Source organism: Oryctolagus cuniculus, chromosome 7, assembly GCF_051225735.1.
Source record: "Oryctolagus cuniculus isolate XC-2025 breed Fujian yellow rabbit chromosome 7, ASM5122573v1, whole genome shotgun sequence".
In the NCBI taxonomy this organism is placed as follows: domain Eukaryota; kingdom Metazoa; phylum Chordata; class Mammalia; order Lagomorpha; family Leporidae; genus Oryctolagus; species Oryctolagus cuniculus.
In genome coordinates this window covers 112230123-112246871 of record NC_142873.1, presented here as the reverse complement: position 1 = coordinate 112246871, position 16749 = coordinate 112230123, and the positions used below count along the sequence as shown (strand labels likewise).

Below are 16749 nucleotides of genomic sequence, written 5' to 3'. Positions count from 1 at the left end.
CAGAATAAAACTTGTATGGGGTGACTAACCTGATAATGTATCAGAAAAACTAGTCTATTGTGTGTTAATTTTTCATTAAGTGGGCCACAATTGTGTACATTAATTGGTCTTAAATATTGGTTTGATTACTCATTGAGCATGAAGGATTTTATCCACTCTTAGAAATACTAATGACAATTACATATTTTCAGTGGTCTGGATCTAGTGATAGTGTTGCAGGTTTCTGTTGTTTTCCAGATCAGGATGAATATGTTATTTTTAGCCAATGATGTGTTCGCCAACGTTTACGCTTAACCTGTAAGTGGTGGATACATATTTGTATGTACACTTGTACACTGACGTTTTACATTTTTAAATAAGGTTTTCCAAATATCTCTTCAGTTTTTAAGGGCATGGTCATATTAGAAAAAAATAGCTAATATTCCTAAATATTATAAGTATTATAATAGTAATTTCTTTTATAACTACAATCATGAGACTAAGAAGCAAAGTGTGACTGTAAAGGCCACTTGATTTTCTAGAAAATTTTTTTACCTTAATAAATGTGTATGATCTTAGATGATCCAAGTGGCATTGTGCCAAGCCTTCCACTGCCAATTATAAGTATGTAGGATTATTTTTCCAGTACAACTTCATGGATATAAAAAAAAAAAAACAAACTCTTCAGCCTGACTCCTTTGCAAAGTACTCATCTTCCAAAAACAATAAGAAGCAAAACCTTAGATAAATTTCTGGACATGTTTAAGAGCTACAGTTGAAAAGGTAACTGTATACTGTAGTCAAAGTATAACCCTGCATTCTTCATTCTCCTTTACCCCAGGAATTCTCTTCCTTCTTTGTTAATTTGCAGGAAAATACTCATTCTTGCCTTTGCTTTTTCCTTTTTACACCATCAACAACCCTGATTCTTTCGGGAGGAATTTTCATTTTATTTCTGTCACTTGACTGGCTCATTTTTTTTTCCTGGATGCCTCATGGTTTCTCCGTATCACCTTTTAAATTGGGTCATTTAAAAGTAGACACAAAATTCAAACATAGGTTTTTCAGACCTCATCTTTTGTCAAACCTTTATGCATACCAGGTGGTTGAAACTTACACTACATTGTTTCTCTAGGGGAACCAGAATTGGTACTTCTGTGACCCACAGCCAGTTGCTAAGAGCATGTTGACTGAGCAGGAATGATGCTGGTTTGCCTGTGGGGGTGGGTGGCGTTTCATCACAGTGTCTCTGCTTTCCTCAAGCCTCTCCCAGTAGCAGCTTCGGGGCTTTTGAGACATTTCTGCAGACGTCAGAGTATGGTGGAGTTTGTAATCTCTGTAGTTTTTGAACGTGGGAATAATCCTTTGTCATTCTTCATTTGAGCATGCGCACCACTCTGCAGGGCCTCCAACGTGTCAGCCCACGCCCTCAGCTGGGCCTCTCTGGTCTGTGGACCAGTGGATGCAGGAGGCGACTGCTTGCTGCCGCTCAGCACTGCACTGGGTCTCTAAGTCACCTGCGTACGAAGGGCTAAGAGAAGAGTCGGAAGGAACTCGTGTCTCTAGGAGCTCAGATTCTTGTAGGCGTTTGTTCATCAGAAATCACCTTAGTACACAATATTAGCATTAACCACACCATGAGAGATGTATGTACCATCAAAGAAGGACTGTGGTGGAAAAAGTACTTAATTTTAGGTCAAAGACAGGACATTTAGCGCTGTTTCATCTTTGTTTCTTGCCTAAAGACCATAAAATGCATGGAAGTGATATCTACATTTTGCCTCAGGAGTTTTATCTTACTAGCATGTTGTGGTCGGTCTTCATCTCCCCCCCAGAAATACTCTCCGAGGTTTCATCCTGAAGAGGAGCAGAGTTGAGGTTGTGTTAAGGGGCAAGTCCTGCACAGGCTTTCTGTTCTTGTGTTGTACCAGATTATGGAAGTAGAGACTGATACTCAGATGTTGGGATTTGTTTTCTGTCTTTCCCTAGTGATGCTGTTGATAGTGAACTATCTTTATCTGAATACTGAAGTGATGTAGTCGATATAGTCGTAGGCACCATAAAATGCTAGATGCATGGCTACCAGTTCAATCAAGAGGTCCTAACCCAGCCTCTTATGTGCAAACCCGGTCTATTTTAGGCTTAAATTTCTGCTCATAAATTTTTTAAAACTCAAAAGAAACATTGCTTTTCAAGGTTCGGCTGAAGTCTAAGATTGCTTAATCCAAAAGCCAATCCCTAGGTGGGAAAAAAACAGTTGATGATCTCAATGTACTTGCTCACAACAGCATTTCTAGCCCTGCATTTAAACACACTTTAAGTAGTATTCACTTCATTGTAATACACAAATCTGGCTTTCAACCAGGGAAACATAGAAACGCAGTGCTATTGAGGGCTAAGATACAAGGAGGGGATCCAAATCCATGAAGTTTGGTTTCTTTTGGGGTCATCTATTTCAGGTGGTAGGAACCAGCTGTCCAAAAAAGTGAGACATAAAGTTACTTTGGCTTCTGATAAGTCTCTAACAAGTGCATAAAATCGAAAAGTAAATTAATTGTTATCCTTCTTGATAATATTTTAATGCAAATGCTTCAGAACGAGCTATCATTTGTATCAATGATGTATGGGTAGAAATTACTTTGTAATTCTGGTCATCTGGTTGGCTCCATACTTAACCAAATCAGAGACCTTTTCATAATACCAGAAAGAATGTCCATGCATCCTCAGCTTAGAGTAACACCAGGACTGGCTTTGCTCTTTCTTGGCTCAAAAAGGAGATGATACAAAACAGCCCAGGGTAGACAGCAGTTTTTGAAGTGTTTGGATCATTTAAAAGTTGTTGTAGATCTTTAGCTTTGTGTATCACTTACCAGGACGTATATTTTTGTATGCAGCCCTTGGATGGATAGCAGTGTCTCCAGCATTTGAATGAAACTAGAGAAATTAAATACCGTTTTCACTTTGGCTAGATGCCTCTTCTATCGCCGCGGCCCCTTGCAGACCAAGTCTGAGCGTTTTCTTGCCACGCCATCCTTTGCTGTTGGTTGGCTTGTTTTCTCTGGCTTGGAGTTTTAAACCATCTTTAAATATATGTGATAGTCATCTTTCATTGCTGTTGATCTTTTCTGTAATTTAGCTATATTCCTATAAAGGGACTCAAGCAAACCAAATGTTAACGAAAAGTGAAAAGAACAAAGAAGTCTATTTTCAGATTATTCAACAAAAATGTTTTCAGTCTCTCCTTACCCCTTTTTGCCTTGATATTCATGAATAAATATCAGAAAAGGCATTGGCTGTTGCATACCTAAATTAATTGAGATAAAAAGGTTTTCCATTTGTTTGTAGAGAAGCGATGAATTATAAAGATATCACACCCAGAAGTTGAATATTGACTAAGCTATCATACTCGAATAGAGAATTGTGTTTGCGAGTACTCTTCCAAAGAAAATGTTGTATTTGGTGAAATTCTATATATCTGTTTTGGATATGATCAAGAATTTTAACTTCCCCTAAAATGTAATTAGATATTTTGCTTTAATTTTAATTATAGATACTAATGGTTTAAGAGTTTTCAGGACAAAAATAACGGTGATATGTCTTTCTCCTAAAGCATGTTGAATTCTCTCTCAAAATATTTAGTTCATCATTTCTAATGGCAAAATTACAGGATCTTTCCTTAGAGAAAGAGGTGTTCATGCTGTATTTTAAATTGTTTACTGCAAATGTAACACTGTTTTATGTGGTTAAAATTTCACATATGATCCAATATAAACCTGTTTGTATGTCCAGTTTTTAGTGCAGGCATTTATTTAATTTTGTAGTCTATTCTGAAGGATTTCTCTAAAGGTTATACACACACACACACGCACACACACATATTGCTTTGTGTCTTAACTATGGCAATTGTTATAACATGATAAAAGCTGTCACTTTGCCAGACCTAAATAAAAATTCACCATTTTACATCTTTTTATTTGAACCTTTGGATCAACATAGGATTTTTTTTTTTTTGCTGTAGTCACTAGATTAAGAATATCTGAAATTTTGAAATAGTTTTTTTCTGGATAGTCCTTTCCTATAATTAAAATCTTCACTTGCCTAAAAGCAGGGTGTCTTTTTAAGTAATAAATTAGTATTTCTGGACGTAAGGTCAGTAGTAGTGCTACTTCTTTCTGCAGTATCTCCGAGAAAGAGGATAGTAATGCATCACTTGTCGCAACAGAAGTAATATTTTCAATTTAATCACAGTTAAGTGTCATGACCTTTTGATCTTGCGTTGACCTTGCTGAAATGTGGTCAGATTTCAGATGGCTAATTCTAACCCTGGTTGTTGAGGTAAAGTTGGGATCAAGCCTTTCTACAGATAGAAAGATGTTTTTTAAAAATTTTAAATAGTGTTATAAACTGTTTCAAAGCTGCTTTACATAAAAAATTGCCCCCTTGAAAACTTTGGCCTGATTTTTCTCTCCCCCCAAAAAATAACATCAACATGCTTGCTTCTAATACTGTGAAATTCTTTCCATGTAACTAAATTTTATCTAATTTTAAAATTAACTGTCACCTTATTTCAGGTGATCCCATTCAAAAATTAATTAAATTAATTCTTTGTTTGAAAATCCGATTACACTTTTTAAAATAAAAAGTCAATTTAATTCTATAAAGGAGTGCAAGAACCTATTTTTGCTAACAAGCCCCTTGAGGCTCTCCCAAACACATTAGTACAGGAGAAGAGAGATCCTTCCAAAGTGGGGGAAACTCTGCTTTCAGGAGGTCTCCTTGGAGTTCCTCGTTTATTTCAAGTCCATGTGCTAGAGTATTAGAACTCCAGTATTTAGTGGTGTAGTCTGTCTAGTCTGTTGCTTTAATACAGAGCTAAATAGCAACAGAACTTGTTACTGTTGTTGGGGTTGCTTTTATATACCAGCTTCAAAATATGTTGTGACACTTTATTATGTTCTGAATCAAGCTTCAGATGTGTGTAATGAAGGATGAAGTCTTCATCAGACTCCAGTGTATAAACATGGAGAGCAGTTGGGAAAGGGTGCCTGTAGGAGAATGCTTTCTCAAGAGCTTCACGTTCTCATCGGGCACAAAGCAAACACCCCCGGAGGTGTCAACACAACCCCGCATCCTCTCTCATGACACCAGCGGCGGCTGCTCCCCGACCCCGCTTCCTTTGCTCTTTCTGTCTTTCCTTTTCCCGTTCATCATATTATTTCTCTGACGTTCTCATTCTTAGTTTATAGGTTGAACCTTTTGAGAAAGTCTGGCGCCTCCGAAGCGCTTTCCCTTACAGACCCTGTAATTTTTGGCTGTATTTTTGTGTTTTTCAGATTCAAGTCAATCTGAAAGTCCCAGCCAGCCAAGTGACGCTGACATAAAGGACCAACCAGAGAATGGTAAGTCTAGCTTGGGACTCCAGCTGGTGCTTGCAGAGTGCACGGCAGCCAGCACCCAGCCGAGTGCAAAGATCTGTGGGTCTGCCCCACGGGCGACCCGTGGGAGAAGCAACTTTGCGGACTCGAGGAGACAACTCAGATATCCTTAGTGAAGGCAGATCCTTTACTCTCTGGATCACCCTCACCACCCACAAGCCCCTCTCTCAATTTTACCTGCATGGCCAAGAGACCCTAATTCCCAAGAAAGTTCATCACCTGATTCAACTGTGAGAGGCTATGTTGATTTATCAGGTCAGATTGTTTAAGTGAAGAACCACGGCCTTTTCATTGCATTTGAGTTCCTTTTAAAATGGCAAGTACTCCATGACCTTCACTAGTGATTTCAGATCATTCACGGACAAGTTATTTTTGAGGCCTTGTAGGAGCTCAGCTCTTTGATCATTGCTTTAAGAAACCAGTTTGCCTTTGAAGGACCTTTCTACATTAAACTGTCTATAGTAAAACAGTGAGAGTATAGGAAAGCATTACATTTCTCAATGACATAAATATATAAACTCCTGTTGCAGAAATTTTATTAAAACAGAATGCATACTTTATATGTGAATATAGTAGGATCTGATAAAATACTAAATTTGTGGAATGTACTGCAAGAATGAAAAAAAATTGTTACAGGGTAGAATTTTAGATTCCAGAGCACCATCAGTTTCTTTCTTTCTTTCTTTCTTTTTAAGATTTATTTATTTATTTGAAACGTAGAGTTACAGAGAGAGAGAAAGATCTTCCATCCACTGGTTCACTCCCCAAATGGCTGCAACAGCTAATAGGGCCAGGCCAAGGTCAGGAGCCAGGAGCTTCTTCCAGGTCTCCCACATGGGTGCAGGGGCCCAAGCACTTGGGCCATCTTCCGTTGCTTTCCCAGCAGAACCGGCAGGAAGCTGGATTGGAAGTGGAGCAGCCAGTACTCAAACCAGTTCCCAAATAGGATGCTGGCGCTGTAGGCTCTGGCTTTAACCTGCTGAGCTACAGTGCCAGCCCCCATCAGTTTCAATAAAAACAGATGTGAGCTAGCAGTACCTTGTGTTAGGTACTTGCACAGCATCATCTCATAAAGTTCTAGGATGTTCTATATTGAGAGAACTAAAGGCATTATTTGAATGTTTTATCTTGAGTGCCTGTGAAGGGAACATGGTATTGTGGTTAATAGCTCAGACCTGTGTTGAAATTCTGTATGTCTATAACATAGCCTAAATTATATAGCCTCCCGAGTTATTGTCTTATTCCTCTAAAGTAGGATAATAATTTACCTACCTGTTAAAGAATTAAAATTCCATATATATATAACATGCTTTGAATAGTATCTTTCATAGTTTATACTAAAAAATTGTTAGCTATGATCTACTATGAATTTTATTATTTTTCTTGTCAACACAGCCCTACCATACTTTGTTTTTCACTCCCTTGAATAACTTCATTCCTTTGGTTGTTCCATATGTTTTTCCATTTTGATTTCCATCTGATCTTTTGGAAATGAGGGGTAAACTGGATTGTGTTGGTATTCCAGGACAGAGAGCAGAGCTTATGCATCTGATAGGCTGTCACTAATGTTTCAGAGTTAGTTTCCTTCCCTAAGCCTTGGAAATTCTTTATTACAATGCTGGGCTCTGGCATTAAATATGAGCTCATCTAGCTATTCCTCTTCCCATCTGGTTGTTTTGGTGGCATTTTCTTTATCAGAGTTGTCTTTTAAGGGGTAAATATTGTTTTACAGATAGTTAAGCCTGCAGTTGGAATATCCTTCTCCCATATCGGAGTGCCTGGTGAGAGTCCTGGCTACTTAGCACTCCTGATCCAGATTCCTGCTAATGTGCCTTGGAGACAACATATTATGTCCCCAAGTGTTCGAGTTCCTCCCACCTACAAGGAGACCCGGCTGGAGTTGCTGGCTCTGGCTTTCACCTGCTCTAGCTACTGTGGGCATTTGGGGAGTGAGCTGCAGATGCAAGATCTCTCTCTCTCTCTCTTTCTCTCTCTCTTTCTCTGTTCCTCTGCCTTTCAAATAAATAAATCTTTTTATAAAAAATCTTTCAAAACCAACAATAACAAGGGAGACCTCTAAAAGTTTGTTTTTAGTGCCTTCTACAGCCATATCTACTCTTTGTTGACACTTTAAAGAGTGATATTTATAATCTAGTTTCATTCTTTATTTCCACTTGACTTACAGATGATATCTTCCGTGTTTCACTTCTTTCATATATTACATTCATATATTACATTTGTATATAATCTCCTTGAAGAGGATGTCCAGAGATAGTCTTTATTTTTTTCATTTAAAAGAACCGTCGGCTGTCAGGGTGTGTAGTTCACATCTTCCTGTCTGGCCACCCCTCTAGCAGGCCTGCAATTCATCTGTCTTCATAAAATGGCCGACAAGCTGTTCACATGCAAATATAAATTGAGAGCATGAGAGGCCTGGCATGCCTTTCTGGAGCTGCCTGCAATACTGATATTGTGTGTTTCCACTCCAAAAAAGCAACCAGAATTGAGCCTGGATTTTTTTGGCCAAAGGCATAGAAAAGTTAGCCAACTTCTCCTTTAACCCCAGATTGGTTGGTGCTACCTGAAGCATTCGGAGTGCCATTTTGGGGAGATCATGTTGAAAGAAAGAAAGTATCAATATCTAGGAGGAAAAATAATATATTCCAACCTTTCAAATTTCTGTTTATTTCAGAGAAAAAGAGGTGGAAGTTGCTAAATTATCTTAGATAATCCTAAAGGGAGAAACATCAGCCTATTCAGTTTCCTCTATCTTTTTTCAATCTTAGATAAAGATATTGGAAGAAAATATTACTTTATCTCTTCTTGAAGACATAATATCCCTAAAGCGCCTCAGGGAAGATTTTAGGGCAAGGTGTTTACATGAGTTACAGAGCTTTCTCCTCTAGTTTTGGTCAAGGGAGAATTCTTGGGAATGAGGCCTAGTTTCAAACCCCTGCCCTCTATCTGGGTGGGCTCAACTCCCACTCTCTCTTTACTCCCCTCCCCTTTATGTCCCCCCTAAAGTCAAGTCTTCCCTACTTAAAAAAAAAGAGAGAGAGAAAATTCTTTTTCTTTATCCCAGGTTGTGAAGATGACTTGATGATTCCTGAAAGGTTTTGTTTGTTTTAAAGGAGGAAATTCTCCTTGGTGTGCTACCAAATCACTGTGTGGTTTTAGAACCTTGCTGGATGAACAAGTGACAAACTACTCTGCAGCTAAAGTGGAAACTCATTACTCACCCCTATGTATACATATATGCAAGGGGAAAGAATCCTCTTTTTATCCTAGCTCTTGTGAAAGGTAATGGAAACGATTAGTATTTCCCTAGTAAACCATAGAGAATGAATAGACAGATGATAACATGCTGTTTCATCCAAAACCTTAAACTAGGCCATGTAACTTTACCTAAAGTGGATGCAGCTGTTTCTTCCTTGTCTGACTAGTCTGGCTTTTTGGGTGGAATTTTAGCTGTCTTTATTTGTAGTCCCTCAAGATTCAACTGTAAAAGAAAATAAATCTTTGCCCAATTAGAGCATTAGATGGGAATTCTGGAGGAGTTACCTGAAGCCCATAGGTAAAATATCAGAACCTCTGAAATTCAAAATTGGTATAAGATAATGGTTAGAAATTCTGCCTCTGGGTTGGCGCCACAGCTCACTAGGCTAATCCTCCACCTGCAGCACCAGCGCACCGGGTTCTAGTCCTGGTCAGGGCACCGGATTCTGTCCCAGTTGCCCCTCTTCCAGTCCAGCTCTCTGCTGTGGCCCAGGAGTGCAGTGGAGAATGGCCCAAGTTCTTGGGCCCTGCACCCGCATGGGAGACCAGGAGAAGCACCTGGCTCCTGGCTTCGGATCGGTGCGGTGCGCCAGACGCTGCACGCCAGCTGCAGCAGCCATTGGGGGCTGAACCAACGGAAAAGGAAGACCTTTCTCTCTGTCTCTCTCTCTCGCTGTCCACTCTACCTGTCAAGAAAAGAAAGAAAGAAAGAAATTCTGCCTCTGGTATCCAGCTGAATGGAGTTCAAATAAAATAATAGCTGGGTGACTAGGTAAGGTTTTGTTCCAATCTCAGTTTACTTTTCAGTAAAATAGAAACACTGAAATCCTACTTCAAGAGTGTTGAAATGAGAATATGCATACAAAATAGAACAGTGTGTGGTTCACTATAAGGACTCAAAGATGACCAGTACTGCTTTCCAGGTAAAGCTTTTCTGATCTATGATGAATACACACGTACGAGAGGTCCAAAGCTGGGAGCACTGGACTGGAAGACGGATGGTGTCAGCAGGAAACCTGACTTTTAGAGGCATCTTCTGTAGATAGCCACTCTGCCCTGAAATGTCAGACATAGATTTCCTTTTTAAATCCCCACAATCCCATTGGGGCACATCTATTTGTTGTTTAGTCAGTCCCATCCTTCCATTCTGTTCAACTCCTGTGACTTTTGAGAACCAGGGAACTGCAAAAATGATTCAGAGTTGCTGGAATCTTCAGAATGAATACCTAAGAGGATTCTAGATAGAAGGGCTCCTCCTAGATATCTTTAATTTTAACTGAGTTTTTCCTTAGGGGGAAAAAAAAACAAATAGAATCTGGCTTCTTAAAAATCACAATTTTATTGAGAATAGGATTCATGACAAATTCCTTAAAAAAACAAATCTTACACAGCACCTTGCTATATGCTTCGAACTTAGTAGGTGCTTGGTACTTACTTGCTTAATGAATACATTTAATTAGTAGATGAAACATTATTATTATCCCAAAATAATTTTTTTGAGTGTCTGCTCACTGTTGGTGTACTGAAAGGTTTTTAAGTATAGAGGAGGAGTTCTAAAGAAGCTAAAAATCCAGTTTGGGTATGGAGAGAAGGCTGAATGTAGACACATGAGCGAAAATACAGATATGACCAAAAGTGCTGGGAAGCAAAAGTTAGGGGCTGGAGAGTAGTCCAAGGTCCTGTTCCCTGCGCAGGTGCAGTGAATTGTATGAATACCCTGCAAATCATAGGAGATGCAATCCAAGTTCCCAGCCCCGACACCGTTCATTTAATCTCTTTGTGTATTGCCTAACCCCCTCTCTGGCTATTCAAGAGCTCCTGGTAGTTTTAAGCTTTATTTGTTGGACTCTGACTTAAAACATCTATTCTGCCACCTCCGTGAATTTCCAAGGTGTGCTTTGGCTACTGTTGAAAGTATGTATGAGAGAGAGCATTTTAAATGCTTGCCCAATATATCCAGGGCCTGTGAGCAGTCCCCCAGTCCCCCAGTCCCCCAGAGCTTGCATTCTGTGGTGCACCGGGTCGGTGGTTAGTGAGGAAAAAGCTCATCTGATAGTCTTCCTTTGTCAATCAAGGCATGCTGCTGCGGTGCCTCAGTGAGTCAGTGTCTGAGGCAACAGCATAGGCCGGCGTGGGCACTCAGAACGCGCTCACTGTTACCAGTGAAAGCACACTTAGCTTAAAAAAAAAAAAGGGATTTGCTTACTGGATTAAAAAAAGCTATGTTCTTATGGGTTTTGTTTTTCTTTTGTATTTACTGTCTCTCAGCACCTGCACAGCCTGCTAACTTCCTAGTGATTTTTAAAATGTGATACTGATAACAAGAAGTCACAGTTGGTAGCTAGATTGTTTTCTGTGGGCTTCACCCTGCTTGCTCCTCCTCGTTTCTCTCAGAGTGGCAGGACTGTTGGTGGCAACCCCCCCCCAGCAGATGGGCCTTTGCACTCGATGGAAGGCCTTCAATCAGTTGCTCCAGATGTTGAAAGTTTCCAGCTCCACCTGCCAGTGAGAAAGTCACCCTGGAGTATCGGTTGCATTTAGCTTTCGTGTTTGCTGTCTCCACTTACGTCGTTCCTATCTTGAGTTGTTAAAGTAGGTTTCATTGCTAAATTATGATGGGTAAACAGGAATGCTCTTGTGTTCAGCCACAATTGTCAGTGTTTCGTAAGCTATCATTTAACTCACTTCTTCACATGTTGTGAAGATTTTAGTATTTACAAGATATGGTCTGTGACTACTGACTTCCTGACTTAAGATTTATATATAAGATTCATTTTGTGATTTGGGGGTAAAATAGGAAAACTATAAATTTCTGTTTTTCTTTTGAGTAAACATTCTTTCATCTGATTATATTCTGTAAATATTGCAGGCCCTTTGCTTAATGTTTTAAATTGTCTTCACCACCTCCTCAAATATATAGTAGATGCATGTTTTACGGTATTAATGCACTCATATAGTAGGAAGGCAAAATAAAACTGATACTCACAAACCCTGAGACTCATTGCTGATGGACTTAATGCTTGTTTTAGGAACCATTTTGATTAATGTGTCATTTAGTTGGGTCATTTTAGGAAGCAATTCAGAAGCAATGCAGTTTTGTTTTTTTAAAGATTTATTTATTTATTTGAAAGGTGGGGTTACAGAAAGGCAGAGGCAGAGAGAGAGAGAGAGAGAGAGAGAGGGAGATCTTCCATCCACTGGGTCACTCCCCAGATGGCCGCAACATGGGGAGCTGGGCCATTCCAAAGCCAGGAGCCAGGAGCTTCTTCCGGGTCTCCCAAGCAGGTGCAGGGGCCCAAGGATTTAGGCCATCTTCCACTGCTTTCTACATAGCAGAGAGCTGGTTTGGAGTTGAAGCAGCCAGATTTCAAACTGGAGCAGCAGCTTTACCCACTACACCACAGCACCAGCCTTACGATTCCCATCTCACTGGGGAATCAGGGGCTTTCTAGCACCATTGACTTGTAAATACAGTTTATCAATATTTCATAATTTGCATGACTTTCTTTTATAATTACCCAGCCACAGTTATTCTCTGCAGTATTCTTTCAAAAAACCCTGCAGGGACAGACACAGTAGAGTGACCACCAAAATAGCAGCAATAACAGTAATGATCAATATTCTAAAATATGTAAAGGTCCCAACTCAGGGAGACATTAAAATCTAAATGCCTTCTGGTTCCCAGATCTGTGTAATTAAATTCTGACTGATGAATTTTCAGCAGTGCGGTGGAGCTAGTTTCTCTTCCTTAAGAGATGAAGAAACTAGCTTTGATCTGAAATTTCAGTTGGAAACTAGGTGAATTCTGCTTTCTGAAGTATTGTTAGCAGGTGTGACCCATCATGGTTTACAGAAGCTCCTTGGAAATGCCTCCAGATAAAGGAAAGTATCGGGTCTTCCCCGTGAAATGTAAGGGACAGGTGAGGCTGGGGGCTTCCTCCACCGGCATTATGCCCCGCTGTATGCTGAACTCTACCCACAGGATCTTGTGTAAAAGCCCCCTTCAGCTGCCAGACGGGGAGGGGGACTATGGTAGCTTTGAAGAAGGAGTTGTACCCTCACACATTATGGTACGTTATGGTCTCAGACACGGAGGATAGCCAGCCAGACACACTTGTGCTTGGCTGGCTGGCTGGCAGCCAAATTAGGCAATGTTTTAAACCTCACTCCCCTCACTCAATTTCAGGCATCTTCTCCTCACCAACCCCCTCTCCCTCTGCTCCCCCAGCCCTCCGACCCTCCAGCCTTTCACTCACAGATAGTCACAGAGCCCAGAAGACAAAAAAGAGATTTCTTCCTGGTCCTCAAATTAATTTGTGCCTGTGTCCCTACCCCAGTAGAGACCCATTTTTTAAGTGTGTGTTATTTATGCAGGATTGTGCAAATATAGCCTTAGATCTAGATTCTAAAAGTATGAAAATAGGAAGCAGTTACGATCCATGTGGTATTTGAATTGGGCTCAGAAAAGACGTCAAAGGAGGAGCTGTCATCTAATCACAGTACGGAGGAAGGTGCCCCTGGTGTGTGGCTGGGGCTCCATCTGCTATGGCCCCATTTTCCCTGTGATCTAAGCCTGGGACCAGTATGATAGGACCCTCTGACAGAGGTGCCTTGGAAAGACCACGTCTATCGGTCACGTCTCCACCTCTCTCCATCAATTAAGTATCAGCATGGCGAAATATCAGGGGAGCTAAATGGTGCCAGGAATAGCGGATGAGCTTTCCTTGTCACAAATTTTAGGGTCATTTCTGATTTGACATTTGAATGTGATTTTGTTGTTTTCAAGTCTGTTTATTATTTCTTGGAAGGCCTTATACATTTGTGGACAATATTAATAAACTGAATGTAATATAAATAATTTATTTGAGGATTTGGAGTCACTAATCCAGATTGATTAGTTGCCTGCTAGAAAAATTCATGTGGCCACAAGGATTTTTGGCACCTTTTCTACCTATGGTTCCCTCATTCTTTTCCTCTTCTTCAGTTTTTACTCAGCTCCTGGCAACTCAGTCCCCCTTGGCATTAGCTTGTTGTTAGGGAAATCTACTGGGAAATTGCAAATAAAGGTGGGGGAAGGGGTAGTATTTACAGCAGATTGCTCTGCCCTATCGCAGTTGTTAATTTCTATACTTGGTTGATTTTAACCCAAAGGGAACAAGGGAGTCTCATATGCCTTATCTGCAGGCATCATGTGGCACATCTCCAAGAAAGAGAAGTGTCAAGGATGCTGCAGCAAGACCCAGCAAAATGCGGAGAGCATTCCAACCATCCCTCCGCGAGGGAGAGTCCGTGTTTTCCTAGATCTCCATAGGTATTTTGCAACCAGAGAGTTTCTCAGCAAGCAGTCCTGGTGTACTCAGGGATGAACAAGGAGAAGCCAAGTCACAGCTTCTGAATAAGTCAGATTCTCAAAGAAGAGTTGCTGTGAAAAGCCTGACATGGAGCGTCTGTAAAAAGGAAAAGAAGTTGTTCAAGTCATTTAAAGACGAGTACCTCAGTTTTCTCACAAGCAATTCGGCAGATGGTTGTTAAGAATCTGCCGGGTGCTTTTGGAGTATGGACTGGGTATGTTGAGGAACTACAGATATGGGTCACATATCAAGCCCCGGAGGACCTTACAGTCTAGGAAAGGGGCAGAGACATAATTCATTCAACAGATATTTATCTATCAAGTGCATCCTTGAATCATTGTTCTAGGAATCACACTAAGCAAAACAGGCACAATCTTGCTCTTAATTGAGCTCTCCTTCTTAGAACAAGAGGCAAACAGCAAATTAATATATGAGGGGTTTTCAGAATGGTCATAGGAAATGTCTGTTACCTAAAAACCATGTGCATTTCAAGATTTTTTGCACCAAAACAAGATTACCTTTCAATGCCAAGTTCCACAAGGTCTTTGAATGGCCCTCATATATGCAATATATGCAGATATTAACATTATGGAGGAAAATAATGCAAGAAGGGGATACAGAGTAGAAGATGTGGGTACCGTTTTACATGGGGTAGTCTGAGAAAGCCTTTCTGATCTGTTGACATTTGAGCTAAGACTACAGAAGATGACAAAGAAAACTCTGCATTTTTTAGGTACTTTTGCTCTAGAAAGATGGAAGGTTAAGTGTAAAGGCATCTGCAGTATAGATGCATCTGCACGAGCAGTAAGGGTGTTGGTCTTGCTTGAGGGGCCCAGGTGAGGATGAGAACAGCTGGAGATGAAGATAGCAGGAAGCTAAACCATATTGCAACTTTGTGGGCCAAGGCAAGGTTGGCACATTCTTGATAAGCCATGATGTGTTCTGCAGAGGAATGTGCATGCTAAGTCCATTCATTCCTTGATTCCAAAGACACGACCTGAACCCCTACAATGTGATGGTTGCTGTGCAGTGGTAAGAAAAGCGAGCGTAGAGTTTAGTGTGGAGTTGTAGACAAAGGCTTAATTCATAGCATATTCAAGGAATGAGATTCTCTCATCTGTGGTGGCAGTATCTTTCAGTACCCCTAAACGTTTCCCTTATATGTGTATTACTAAAAGCTGAGTTATTTGCATGGCCTACGTGTTTTCACATACCCACTTGTGCAAACAATTCCTTTTTCATAATAGGTCCAAATCTGTGGGATTTCAGCCTCACCCCTATCTCAAGACACCATTAGACTGTAACCCCCAGGTCTCAAGTATATTTACTGTGAAGATTGATTTTTTTTGACAGGCAGAGTTAGAGAGAGAGAGAGAGAGAGAGAAAGAAAGGTCTTCCTTCCATTGATTCACCCCCCAAATGGCTGCTACGGCCGACACACTGTGCCGATCCGAAGCCAGGAGCCGGGTGCCCCCTCCTGGTCTCCCACGCGGGTACAGGGCCCAAGCACCTGGGCCATCCTCCACTGCCCTCCCGGGCCACAGCAGAGAGCTGGACTGGAAGAGGAGCAACCAGGACAGAATCCGGCACCCCAACCGGGACTAGAACCGGTGTGCTGGTGCCGCAGGTGGAGGATTAGCCAAGTGAGCTGCGGCGCCAGCCGTGAAGATTGATTTTATTCCTTACTAGTTGCCAGATCTAGCAAAAATACAAAATACTGAGTTAAATTTTAATTTCAGATAAACAGTGGATTATTTTTTTAGTATTGCATGAGATGTACCAAAAAAAGTCTTTGTTGTTTATATAAACCAAATCCTCTATTTCATCTGGCAGCCAATCCTAGTTCTCCATACACTCTCATGGAGGTTGCATAGACAGAAGTTACAGCAGCATATGAAAAGCTGGTTAGTCTGGGTTGATTCAGTGATCACAAAGGGTCAAACCACTGGAATTTAACGCACTGAAAATGAAACCTGAGGTGAGTAGTACCAAGTTCTACTGATTTGACTCCTTAAATTCCATTCCTGCTCCATCTGCTGGTACCTCGCCCAGTAGTTTTCTGGAACAATAAGCCACTTGTAAGACAAAGTCAATAGGTACAGTATAGTAGCTGAGAGCCACTCAACCTATGCAGGTCAGTGTGTAAGTTTAATTAGTGGGATATTAATTGAGTAAGCCATTGGGACAGCATGTGAGTCACTTTTTCAAAGCAAACACAAAACAAATAGATCTTGTTATAATATCCAGTTATTGGCAGACTATTCGCCTCAAGAAAGATGATTAAAAATAAAAAAATCAGTCAAATAATAGAGCTCTGGGAAATTCTACACTCAAATGTAAAGGAGCCCAGTAATATTTCAGATAAACTTCAATATAGAAAATGTCATATTTTTCATGTGTTATATAGAAAGCTAAATCTCTGTGTTTTTATTTTTAATTGAGATCAGTTTTCTAGGTTTGACAATGGTTAAAGATGTTAGAAAAACTGCTGTGATCTTTGAACTCTCTGACTTTAAGAAAGAATTATAGTCATAGGAAAGCAGTTTTAGAAAATAAGGTCAAACTATTGCGTTTGGTGACAAAATGGTAATTTTGGTGATAATAATCATGGTAACACACATTCAGTGTGGACCTGCTGAGTGCCAATATGTTAGTTTGGCTCCTCCAAGAATAATATATTCTCATGTGCTTAGATGTGCAAAAGTCAT

General features: G+C 40.4%; 1 protein-coding gene across 26 annotated transcripts in view; it reads left to right on the top strand.

Annotated features, from left to right (window-relative positions):
• Window positions 1-16749, top strand: part of NFIA (nuclear factor I A) — a 620032-nt gene that overhangs the window by 413931 nt on the left and 189352 nt on the right. For all 26 annotated transcript variants that reach the window (XM_051857696.3, XM_051857695.3, XM_070078406.2 and 23 more), the window contains one exon: window positions 5313-5378. In XM_051857696.3, coding sequence (XP_051713656.1) covers window positions 5313-5378 — 66 coding nt within the window. The remainder of the gene's footprint in view (window positions 1-5312; window positions 5379-16749) is intronic.